The sequence below is a fragment of the Sylvia atricapilla genome, chromosome 10 (genome assembly GCF_009819655.1).
Source record: "Sylvia atricapilla isolate bSylAtr1 chromosome 10, bSylAtr1.pri, whole genome shotgun sequence".
NCBI classification, from domain to species: Eukaryota; Metazoa; Chordata; class Aves; order Passeriformes; family Sylviidae; genus Sylvia; species Sylvia atricapilla.
Genome location: NC_089149.1, coordinates 8,971,453 through 8,984,637, shown reverse-complemented (window position 1 = coordinate 8,984,637; position 13,185 = coordinate 8,971,453). Strand labels below are relative to the sequence as shown.

The 13,185-nt window shown below is 38.2% G+C and overlaps 1 protein-coding gene across 1 annotated transcript; it reads right to left on the bottom strand.

Annotated features, from left to right (window-relative positions):
- Positions 1-2,815: 2,815 nt before the first annotated feature.
- LOC136365432 (cytochrome P450 2J6-like) lies at positions 2,816-11,947 on the bottom strand. The gene is made up of 9 exons (XM_066325890.1): positions 11,697-11,947; positions 9,971-10,133; positions 9,455-9,604; positions 8,335-8,495; positions 5,959-6,135; positions 5,653-5,794; positions 4,076-4,263; positions 3,720-3,861; positions 2,816-3,205 (listed from the first exon to the last, which is right to left on the bottom strand). The coding sequence occupies exons 1-9, from the start codon at positions 11,865-11,867 to the stop codon at positions 3,027-3,029; spliced, it is 1,473 nt and encodes a 490-aa protein (XP_066181987.1). The 5' UTR covers positions 11,868-11,947; the 3' UTR covers positions 2,816-3,026.
- Positions 11,948-13,185: the final 1,238 nt, after the last annotated feature.

Here is a 13,185-nt window from a genome sequence, read left to right as displayed (position 1 = left end):
TTTTAGAAAAGCAATAGCCATACATACAAATTAAGCAGGCAAATGTAAGTGGATATTAAATCTTGGAGTTTTAAAATTGGTTTGTATATATTCCATGTACACATTAAATCTAGTAATGGCAAGGCTGATAGAAGTTAAAAGCCCACATTTATCTTAAGATACATATACAACTATCTAATGCTTAATACAAAAAGCAAAATTTGTTACACTTTTGAATGTAATTGAAAACATAACTGGATTGATGTATGACCTCACTTTTTTCCTTAACCTGTTAGCACTAGGTAAACTCATGGAGAGTTTTGTCTGCCTCTGTATTTCCCTGTTCAATCTTGACATAAGTTGGGTACCCTGTGTGATTTGAGAAATCATCACAAAGTATGTGAGACAAATAACACATATTCATAGAGAAAGCACATCTAGTATTAAATATAAAGATTTAAAAGAAAAAAAAATTAAAACATTAGAAAAACTTAGCAGGAATCTTGAGCTACAACCAGAACGAAGGGCCCCAGCAAGAACTAGTCATGACACGAGTGTAGATCCTGGGTAACTTGAAAACAGAGTCCGTAGCCAAGGCTCTTTGCCAAGCCTCAACCCTGGCAGGAACCACAAACACAGCACCAGAGGAGGTCACATGCTGCAATCAGACCATGGAAATCTCACAAGAGGGGTTCTGGGCACCACATAACCATCACCATTGCAATCCTGTATTATGGATCCAGACTGAAATGCTTTCTTGTCAAAATTGCCCATCCCTTGAGAGCAAAGCACTTGTAAAAGAAACCTGTTTTCACTAAACTTCTGCCAAGAGAAAACTGCCAAGACATGTGCACCAGCTCACTTCTTGCAGCTGATTTTGGGACAGAAAATATTTCCAGATTTTGTGGCTCTGGAACACAGTGGACCCTTGTCCAGAAGGAACAGCCTGGAGTCTGCCAGCACACAATTTACAAATCTTCAGGTCAATTAGCCTTCAACCACAGCTCTTCATTATCACTAATGCATAACTGATTAATGTGTATTAACCGAGGGATGTTTGTAGGTTTCCACAGAACCTTTGTTTGTGTACACTAAAAATGTGATTTTCAAGACAATAATTTCTAATTAATCTCTCTCCTTCAACAGGGAAAGTAAAACTCTTTTTAGAAAGAAATTGGTTTAGTTTTGCCTTCTCTGTCTCCAGTGTAATCTCACAAACTCTGCTTCAAATTCCCCAGTTTATCAGAACTTTTAAATTGGAATCAATATAATACACTCCCTTTTCTTTTAGATATTAGAAGATTTTCCATCTAAATTATTTTCCATCAGGAAAAGTGATTTTTGCCCACTGGAACTTAAGCCCCAGGGCCTTCACCCCACAAGGACTGCAGTCCGATGCCTTAACCAGTGTTCAGCTGGAGCCAGCTGGGAATACAGTTCTCTCACGCTGGAAAAGGGAGATGACTGTGGGTTGATTCAGATCTGAGGCATGGGATTTATCTTATTTTATTTGCTGGAAAATGTATTTGTGAGATAGCCAAGGCTCCATTTCCTTAACAATTACTAAATGCAACTACCAGCAGCATTTCTTCAGCACTATCTACCAGCTATTCTTTAGGATTAGTTATTTTTAACTTGCTAAAGGCAAGCAAGTGCTGCCTCCCCTCCCAGATCCAGATGGATACAAACAAACCATTCTCTTACCAGCATGGAGTGATGTTTGTAGGTCCAGCATGAGGGGACTTCATACCAATCACCTACCTGCCAGGACATGCTGGAAATGGGTAGAAGCATCCCATAAAGGAAATTCTGCAGGGGAAGGAACTGCCAACTCAGGTTTCATCCTCTATGGACCTCCCTGCCTGTTAGAATTGACTGCTTTAAAGCACAAAGTGGACAGAGGCACCTGAAACAAATACACCTGTGATAATACCAGTCCTGGAGATGGCACTGTCAGCTAATCAGAATATAAAAATAAACCTTCCTGTGTTGGCATGCAGTATCCAATTTGTACCTCATACAAGAAGAATGCATCCCAATGCCATAAAAGAAAATAGTTTAAGTGCCAGTAAGCAAACCAGCAAAAAACCTCCACTTTTGCCAAGTCCTTAGGCACCTGGCCCATAGAGGACTTCCAGAATTCTTTAGTAGTGCCAAATCTGCTCTTGGTCATGGTGTGTTAAGTGAAGTCATCTAACTGTGATAAAGAATCTATTTTTAAAAAGAAAGAATAAATGAAGCTGAATAAATTTTTGGAGGATCTGGAGCATTCAGCATAAGTAGACTACCTGGCATGAAGAAGTTCTCATGTGTGGCGGCCAGTGGGCTCATAAAAAAGGGTAAATTATCAACATTCTGTGTCTTGCTCTTTGCTTGCGATGTGAAAAGCTCTCCACAACTGCCTGATGGACCCACTCTTCTATTTTCATCAGAAGGGTTGAAATGCTACCTGGTTTAGTGGGTGAAACCCTGAACTGTCTTCCCAAGTGGCAATGATAGAGTTGTATACAACAGACTTGCTCAATAGCAAACCGTATCAGTCTAAGGGAATGTTATCTCAGATCCTATTATCTGCCTCTAGAAAGCTTCCTCCAAGAGCTTCTTTTACCTCCTACACCTACATAATAATAATAATATCCCAAGACAGACTGGAAGACCTCTGAGCCTATCTCTACAAATGCAGCTATGGCTTATGAGAAAGAATCTTTATTCATGATACTTCCATTTCATAGACCACACCACCATTCTCTGTAAAACCTTTTTCCAATTGGTGATAAATAAATCCCAACTCTAATTCTTCCCTTAATGTCTTTATTCGTTACACATCAGGAGAAGCTTACCAATATTTTCCAAACAGAAAAAAAAAAAAAAGAACAGAATATGAACTCTTCATAATTCTAATGCTCAGGATGCAACTATCTGTCAAGAATCTTTCAGGGTAGTGATTAACCAAATGAAGAGGAAAGCAAAAATCTTAGGACATGCAAAAAGGAATTCACATACAGAAGCAATTCTACAGAGTAACCCTTCCTTGAATCTGCCATTTCCTATCGAGGAATGGCACAGAGCTGGTAGGGAGGTGGTTTCATTGTGCTCCCAAAAACAAATTTGGTGTTGACTACCTTCACCCCTTCTGGTAGGGTGAATTTGAATGCTTGTAGCAGGGTGGAAAAGACAATAAAGAGCTCCATCCTTGCCAACAGCTCCCCCATACACACACGGTGCCCTGTGAAGAAACAGAAAAGGCAAATCAGCCAAAGGATTTCTATCATGCCTCCTTTTCTAAACTGCCTGAGATTTTCCTTGCTTGTTTTCTGCAGATTTTATTCTTTTCTCTTAACTTTGTCATTTAATGATTCATAACTGAAAGATTGCTTGTATTTCCACAAAAAGCTTTTAATCTACATTTATAGCAGGCACTAAAACATTATAGAAATTGTCACAAGGGTGGCATAGTTATATTTACAGTTGTCCCACACCATGCATTTTTCTGCTGCTGTTTTGATAGCTGGATCTCTTCTCAAAGAGAAACTGGACCTGTCTTCCAAGAAAGGCTTTTCTATGTGTCATTCCTTCTCTGCCAATCTTTTCCACATACAACTGGACTTCTCTCTTCTTGGAGATCTTTAAGACAGTTTGTAAATGCCCATTTGTAGGTGCCTTCCCCGTTATTTTGTGGCAGGAATGGATATGAAGTTGTTACCACAAGGAGTAAATAAAGCCCTGTTCAGTGCACTTACCTAGAGCAAATGGTAAGAATGCTTCTCTGTTTACAAAGTTTCCATCTTGATCCAGAAAGTGGTCTGGGTTGAACTGATCAGGTGTCTCCCATTTTCCAGGATCAGCCAGAACAGAATCAATATTTGCTAGAACTATGGTGTTCTGAAAAAAGGGAGCAATGGCTTCAGCAAAACCTATGGCTGTAGAATCTATTCATATCTAGGACAAAGCCTGTGAAAGGCCATCCACAGAGACAGTCAAACCTTAGAGGCACTGCTAGAACAAGAGTTCATATCCCCAATCAGGAAAAAAGTCTTTCTAAAATCATCTAATGGAGCAAAGATCAAATTCATTCAAATACGCAGCTCATTTGTACCTTTGGAATATGATATCCCAGCAGCTCCGTGTCCTTCACACTCAGTCTGGGCAGTGCAATTAAGAGTATGTTACTGTATCGCTGGATCTCGTGAATTACAGCATTTGTGTAGGGCAACTTTTTCCTGTCCTCATAACAAAATACGTGGGAACAACCCACAACAGCATCCAGCTCCTTCTGGACTTTCTCTAAGGAGGAAGATTCAGCTTTAAATATACAGCAAACTCTATAATCATAATTTTTCCTGTTGCTTTTAACATTCAGAATGGCATCCAATGAGATGAAAAGGATATTTTATAAAAAATAATGCCTTCAAATTCCCATACAGATGACCTGAAAGAATTTGACACTGAGGTTGTTTACAGATTGCATATATACTTCAAAAATAACTGTAGCAGATGAGGTCATTCTATAATAATATGTGGGTTCCTGTTACATTTGCTGCTCTAAGGTAATTTATAAAAAGACTTTTATTAATATTTATTTCTACAGGCAGGGAGTCAGCAGGAAAAAATATTAATCATGTGTTAGGGGAACAGTTTAGTTATTGATTGTTCAAGGATTGTTCTTCATTAAGAAGTACATAGATTTTGTTTGTCATCTACAGATGTCCTAACTGCTATTCTGTAATTACTTGCCTTGGGAAGCACTTGCACAAATTAATTTTTCCCAAGGACTTCTCTTTTTTTACTTACAATCTGAGCTGAAATCGTAATTTCTGTTTTTTTAATTAATACTACAGACTCTATCATTGCAATTAGAATTACTGCCACAAAACTTAAGAATGTGTTAATATATCCTGAGAAGATGAAAAATCATGTGAAAATTCAGTATGTGCAACCGAGTCCCAAGTTTTAAGTCTTTTGAAGGTAACAAAAAATGGGAGATACTTTCTCCTTAACACTTCCACATTTTCTACTTGCCAGGCTCCTGCTATGCCTGGTACTTAGCTTCAACTGTCATGTACGAGGCCTTTAAAGTGAGTTTTGTACCCTTGAATACTTTCTATCCCATACACTCTGGCTCTTTTTTTCAGTCATTTTACTCTGCCAGACTCTATCTTTCTTCTGTGAATTCACAGATTTCTTCTGTGAATATCATTAATAAAACACAGATTTTCAAGCTACTTACCCCAATATTAGCAACCTCACACTGTATTTAAGTTATATCTGCTGCTAGAGACCAAGAGCAAATCAAAGAGTAGGAGCCAGGGATTTAAAAGCATAACCCAAAGACCCCTTAGTGAAGTTTAAGCATTACTGTGGAGGGCAGTGGTGTAATTTATCTCATCTGAGACTAAATTTCTCCACCTGATTAAATTAATCACACCTTGCATTCTGTTTAGATCAGTTTAAAAAAAAAAAAAACAAAAAAAAAAAAAAACAAAAAAAAAAAACAAAAAAAAAAAAAAACTGGAATGACTTGCCTGTTAGAAAGGATACAGCAAGAAATAAATGAAAGCAGTTAATCTGATTCGTACTTTAATAATTAATTCCTCTACTTTTCTTTGAACAGGCACAACCACTATTTAAACTTGTATCATTGCTAGAGTTGCAGACCTCTTTGGATGTGCTTACCTTGAATGTCAGGATAAATCACCATATAGAGCAATGCCCACAGTAATGTGGTGGCTGTAGTTTCTGTGCCTGCTATAAAGAGGTCACTAACACTCTGGATCAAATTTACTTCATTGTAAGTAGCATTAGCATCTCCTTTAGTCTGCAGATATAAATTGAAAAGAAAGTTATGGCACACAAAGGATGAAGTAAACCACCTGAAGAAATCATACACTTCTAAATTTCTATTAGACATTATTATAATCAAAGAAACGCTTAAAATCTCTTGTTATTAGTGAAGTGTGAGAGAAGTTCAGAGGTACTCACTTTATCTATCTCATCCAAGTAGTAATCAATAAAATCTCGATCTTCAACAAGTTTTCTTTTTCCTTTGTGACTTTCAAGTTCCTTTGCTATCACAGTTTTTATGAACTCTGAACAGGATTTAAGCTTTTTAACTGATGGCAAAAAATGACCAGCAAGCCAGGGAGACAACTCATACATCTGTAAAAGAGGTATTTTTGATACGTAATATTACATATAAATAAGTGGCATTCAGCAAACTAAATTTGAATCCTAATACAGACTTTTGGGTAGTGGAAAAGGCAAGTGAAAGACTGATGACTGAATCAGAATTAGACTGAAAAGACAGTGCCTATCCCATGATTAATTAAAGATTAAAGCCTTTCTTAATTCTATTTTTCCCTGGAGCAAAATCAAAATTTCTCTCAGTTTTGTATATTTATTTAGATATTATATAAATATAAATGTGACATAGAAAGAATAAATGAAATTCCTTTCTACCACAATTCTTCGGCAGGCTGAACTTTGCTCAGCTGAACCAAGAATATCCCATGAAACCCGTCCCTAGTCTCACTTCATCCAACACACATGTAATTTCTATTTCATCACTAAAAAGACCACATTCTTGCTGACTTCCTTGATACATCTGTTCAGTGAAAATAGAACTATCCAAACCCAGATTTATTTTCTTACAGTGGGATAGTGAATTCATGGGGATTTTACTCACATTTGCCTTCTCACAGAAAAGAAGCAAATAGATCACATCTGTGTGATGTGCAAAACAACTCGGTGACACAGAAATACAGAGCTGTGTGGGTTCCTTCCTGTTTATTCATTGTTCTAGACATATTCACCCTCTTGTCCTTATGCTCTCATCATGCCATATATCAGCAGAAAAGAAGTAAAACACTTCTTACATCCACTCCATTCTTCTACTTCATTTCACTTTTCCCCCCCTTTTACAGATTGCATCATGTCCTTCCAGTTACAGAACTGCTGCAGCTTTAATTATCCATTAGGCCATAACTTCTGGGCTCACCTATTTAAGTGGGAGTTCCATTACAAAGATTTATCCCCCCACAAGCCTATTCAGATTCCTAGCTCTATTTCTTCTTCACCCTACTGCATGATTTTCCTTAACACTGCCTGTCCACTTATCAGGAAAACAGGTAAGTACAGCCAGTCATTAAGGGATTGTACATTCCTGTGAAAGCACTGTGGAGAGTGGGACACAATGAAAATGCTGGACTAGTACATTTTTGTTGGCTCTAGACACACTATTAAGGTGTTTTAAAAGCAACTTATATAAATACCTACTGAGAGCTGTTCGGAAATAGCTGAACCTGTGTCTACCATGATTAGAAGGATAGCTTAGGAATCATTTCACTGGCATCTTCTTGGATAAGTAATAGTAATTTTATTTTAATTATCTACCAAAAGTATCAAATTAGTCCTCAAATCCTCCAGGACCTTGCTTACAGCAGTTAGTCAGAGGTGGTGGAAATCATACAAGACACAGAACTGTATGAGTTTCAACAAATTCTGCAGAAGCAGCTGCCTAATGCATGGGTAAATTAACTTTTTGACTATACACAGTACTGTGGTTCACTTTCATAAATGATTCAAAATAAAACTGCCCCAATCTGAGGACACCTGTTCTGCGGCATTGGCAGCTGCAGCCACAGATGCATGTACAGAAGCAAGAGAGAATTTTTCTCTCCAGTGAACCAGGTGTGAAGTTAGGAGTTGGTGCCTGGAATGGAGGTAGATAAAGCACCTAAAGGAGGGTGACTTCCAGCATGTCACTGTATGCTTGTAAGATGTGCAGATGTGGTACAGATGTTGCTGATAAAAACTGCAGGGAAAAGCTGCTATTAAGCAATTTCATACCATGCTACCTTTGCACAGAACAGTTGCTCTAGTCCGGTTTCTATGAGGTTGGCTGGCAGTAGTGAAGGAAGCAGTAAAAACCCATTTACTCTTGACATTTGTTGACAGCCGTGTCGTATGATAGAGTGAAGAAAGCCAGTTTGCTAGACAGAAATTAAGATGAGCCTATTCCAGAACTTTTTAGGTAATTTAACTTGTATTTCAGATATAGTTTCAAACACTGGAGTTGTACATGTAGCACTTTTGCAAGAAAATCCCATGTACATCTCTCAGCCATGTAACAAATCTTTGCATTTTCACCCCCGTCCCCCAGACACAGGAAAATGTTGTGCTATGATGAGGCATTAGCAATTGAAACATGTTTTGAACTGTGCACCTAGAAGCACTGTTCTGATGTGCTCTGCAGAAATTCCAGACGATCTAGTATTTATTTTTGTTACGAAAGTAACAAGCCTTTTACACTGTCTATTTATAGAGAGCAACCAAACAAATAAAATTGATTTTCCTCACAAAAAAGGAGACGCTATTCAAAAATGCTGCCATGGTGTCAAAGGATTCAATCAGGCGGTGAAAATTCTCATCATCTCTGGAGAAACGATGTCCCAAAATCAGAGAAAAAATCACATTTGAGACTGTATGCACAACAGGCATAGTGGGGTCCAGAGGTTTTCCTGTAAACACAAGGGACATTTCCTGTACATTCACCAGTAACACTTACTGTTCCTGCTTTTCTTGCTGACAGGAGAGCTGATAAAGTTTCATAACTCATAAAGCTCATAAACATTTCTGACATTAATTAGATCACTGGATGGCAAATGGTAATTTACTGGTAAAAGGCCTGACTAAAAAAGTAACTTCAGATATCTAACAACCACTGTTGGTTTAAAAAGGGAAAAACTGCTGGTGGGAATGAAATTAGTAGTATTAATTTTAAAAAGTACTCAGATTTCATGAAACCTTGGCATCATCAGATCTCACATTTGGCAATAACCACGGTACAAAACGAGCTGAAACATTAAATACACAGATGAGCTGAGAAGAGAACCACCTTCTAGTCTTTGCTCACATCATTTTACATTAGAATATTTCAACCTACCCATGGATTCACCTCATTTTTCCGTAGCAAAACCTGAACAAACCCCCTCCTACTGAGGAGCTCACCATGAGCTTAGATTTTTCTGCTGTACTTGAGCAGAGCACAGGGCTGTGCATCCTTGGCCAAAGCTTTGCATATTTTATGCTTTTTCTTTACTACACAGGAATAGGAGGCATTGTGACACTGATTTTGTTACTGTTTGCTCCTACCCTGTCACCGTGAGTAACACAGAAGTAAAAGATTCAGAAGTAATAACATTGATAGGGACCAGTATATATATAGCAGTATATTATAAATATATAACTAGACATTTATATAACAAGACAGGAATCTCTAATTCTGTGATCTTGCTGTAGGGTTTCACACTTCTATGAGTAAATATCTCATGCAGGTAGCATATACAGACTCTTGAGACTCAGCTCTGCACATAGACTTTGAATCCATTTTTGTAATCAAATAGTTTCAAAACTGCCAGTGCCCCATATTCCAGCAAAGTCTCCCACTGCAGAGACTGCCCCGCCCACCCTCACATACCTTTTGTTTTCTGTAAGTATTCCACCAAGTGAGCAGCCTCCTTTTGCAGTAGATAATCCTGGTCTTTCTTCCCTACTCCCATTTTCCTCATTGTTGCAATTCCAAAACGCCTCTGCTGCTTCCAGAGATGACCATTAGAGAACATAACACCTAGGATCATAATGAACTAATACTGTCAGTACCTTATAAATTAATAGATTGGTACATCCAAGAAGCTTCTCTTTTCTTTTAATTTTTTTCAAATTTTTACAACAGTCTGGTAATATTCCTCTTTTCTTTTTCTTTTCTTTATTTATTTATTTTGTATTTTAGCCATTTATCTTCTATATAGAAGCTCTTACATTAACTCTATGCTGTCATTATAGTTCTGAGAGAATATAAAATGGAACTGTTTTAAAAAAAATCATGAAAATAAAAACATTTTTCCTGATGTAAATTAAGGACTTTGAGGCTCTAAATCAAAAGTCAAAACTAGGGCTAGAACACATTAAAAGAATTTCTGAGAATAATAATTACCATTTCCATGTGTCAGAACCTGAAAGATTTTGTTTATGGGCCTTCCAGCAACATCTTCAGCACAGGCAGTAAGACCTTCCTTCACTGCCTGAAACCCTTGGAGGACAACTGCAGGAGTGTTTGAAAGCCATAAGGTGCAGATATTACCATGAATTTTGGCCATCTGTAGAGCAAAGCAGAATCAGGATAACAGGAGTGCAAACTGGTGCTTTTAAATCAAACAAGATGAACCCGATCCTCCCCCTGGGCAGATGCCCTAAGGATGACTTTAAGAGCAGAGCAACAGGTTCGTTCTTGCATATAGTATAGCTTGAAGTTAGGTCTGTATCTAAAGTCTTATTTATTAAAGGTTGTGATGTTTCTGAAAAGTCAATCAATATTGCCGAAGTCTGTGATGCCATTTATTATGTCTTATGATTCAAACTCATTGCAGATGAGCTCTTTCATCCTCACCACTTGCTACAAGACAGCAGCAGCTCATGAATTTGATGTGAACATCTACAGATTTGCCTTTGTGTGTCAAGTGTAGCAAAAGCAGTCGAGGGGCTGAGTAATGCAGGAGTCACCCTTTCCTTTCTAGCTCAGCTGTGACAGTCTTGTCTCCAAGGCATGCAGGCATCCCTGACATTGGGCAGGACAGTCCTTCCCTTGGCTGCAGAATAAGGAACGAGAAAAGTAGCAAAATAGGCTGGAAAGAGTGGTGTGTTGCCAAGACATCCCAAGAAATGCAGGACTAGAGGATTACAAAATTTTGCTGCCTGGGAGCAAACCAGACGGAATACTTCTGCACAGTGAGCAAAAACATATGTGCTTATGTTTGTGCACTTCTGTTTAATTTCATTTTTGTAAGGACCAGTTCATGGCTTTTGAAACCTTGGTATGACCAGTACTACTTTTCATGTCTGAGATGTCAGAAATAGAAGAAAACACAGCAAACAGGCACTAGCTACTATTTTATGTTATGGAATAATAAGACTTTGCCTTGAAATATGCACCTCAGGAGGACAGAATTGGAAGGACATGGAAAAAACAGGCACAGGGAAGGTTGAGAACAAAGAGGGAGAGTGAGGTGCTATTACTTACGTATTTAGATGTTAAATATTTATTATAGACATAGAAGAACTATAAAACAACAGGATACAAACTTTAGAAATGCTGCACATTACAACTGGACTTAGAAAAGGGTTTGAGCATACTATGAATTATTTTAGCTGTTTAAAAACTCAGTCTTGCTAAGACTGAAAACTCTTGTGAAAATCTGACCAAATGGTATGTCAGAAAAAAAATTATTCTAAGATCTTTCAGAAAATCCATTGAATAAATATATTTTTAAAAATCATCCTTTCATACTGGAAACACACATGTCCTCAGTAGTTATTTCATGGGATGTTTAGAAAATGCCAGTGCAACCACAGTCAAAACACAGACATCCAAAGGACAGAATTAATGAGTCTACTTTAAAATACACAATCTTTCCTATGTGTAAGACAGCACTATTATCATCATTATGGTTTTGTTCATATACACATAAGGTATTAAATATATATTTCATTGTAAGTGCAAATTTTCACACAAAGAAACAGATATTTTAATTACATTCACCTATTTCCACATTTATGCAATTTTGAAGAAATCCCTCTGTAGCATTCAAAACAAAACTATGTTAAACACATTTACTTTTCAATCAGCTTATGAGTCCATTAATAAATAGCCAGAAAACACATACTTTTTTAAGATGTTCATGATGAATTTTGAAGTTCATCTGCAGCAGATTTCCAAAGAAGGGGTATGGAGTTGGTCCAGGAGGAAATTGTCTTCGCATCCATTGCAATTTCAGAAACTGTATGAACAGCAGAGACACCGTGAAAAATACCAGCACTTCACTCACTGTTAACATTTTACTTCTGATTTACGCAGCTACGTTGTCTCTCTACAACTGCTGTGTAGATAGAGGAGAGATCCAGTTTATCTTGGTTATGAGATATCTCCCTGAAAAGAGAAAAACCACTTGACACACCTGTGACTCAGTGTCTTTCCCTCTTTATCACTTTTACTTCCCCATCCCAGAGAATTAAGTGTTCTTATTTTTAAGCATATATAACATCATTCCATTATATTACAGCTACATATCTATCAATCATTGCCTCTTCAAGGGACATAAAATGCAGGTAAATTATACACCTCCTTGTGCCATGACTCCTGCTGTGACAAAATCTCTGCCCACAGTCCTTGGTTTCATAAAAAGCCTCTTGCAATAATGAGAAATAAAAATATTTCCTGAGGGTTGGCTGCACACCCAAGGGCAGTGGGGTTACTGAAAAGTTCAGGCTCATCCGTAGCCATTGTATGTACCAGCCGTGGCTCTGCTACTTAACTCGCCCCATCCTGTTGATTCTGATGTTCTCTGCTATTCCTTTAATATTTTCCCTCACAGTTTATATTGAAAGGTGTTTGGGGGATGGCTCTACCTTTTAATTTTGTGCCCAGAGCACACAGACCATAAAAGACTCCAACTGATCATTGGGTAACAGGAGTTTGATGGCAATAAAGATGTAACACTCAAGTGTCCTCCCACTCCCCACTCAGCTGCACAGGGAAGTGGGGCTGCACAGTCTCCTTGACCAAGCAGAAAGCAAAATTTCTTCACCCCTCCACCTGCCTCTGGCTAATCCCCCTGGATTGCATGGAGCAGGAACAAAGATGACATACAGCTGCCTCTGAGAACTTCTTTCACAAGTGCTCTCATGCAACTGAGCAACTCCAGCTCTGCAAACGGTGACATTTGAGCATAATCAACACAGATTTGGCACCTGCACAGGAACAGCATTAGGGTCAGCTCATCTGACTTAGATAGCAGCATGTTGCATTCTGGGAAGCACCTAGATGGCCTTGCTTCTCATTTACCAAACTTACAGAACTGGCACAGCTAGAAATAAAAGTTGTGAGTTGTGAAAGACATTGGTTTACTCCAGAAACAGGACAGAGAAATAGCATTTACCCATCTTGCTGCCCAGTGATAGATCTAAGAGCTGGAATCAACCTGAAAAATTGAATTACTCATTCCAGAGATCACTTTTGGGACTTCTAGTTCCTCCACTGGTGTTGTATTTTTGATACCTCAAACTGCCCCCAACTCAGAGTTTATTATTTTTCAAAGTTTTCCTGGGAGGAGACTCACAGCACCAGGGCTTGCCTGCCATGCCCACTTGCAGCCC

Excerpts from the sequence above, each read along its gene's own strand:
- LOC136365432 (XM_066325890.1), bottom strand. The coding sequence starts at position 11,867 with ATGTTAACAGTGAGTGAAGTGCTGGTATTTTTCACGGTGTCTCTGCTG. Across the intron at positions 6,136-8,334 it reads TGAATAGCGTCTCCTTTTTT|ATGTATGAGTTGTCTCCCTG; the intron begins GTGAGGAAAATC and ends CCTCTTTTACAG. Across the intron at positions 4,264-5,652 it reads GATTTATCCTGACATTCAAG|AGAAAGTCCAGAAGGAGCTG; the intron begins GTAAGCACATCC and ends CTTCCTCCTTAG.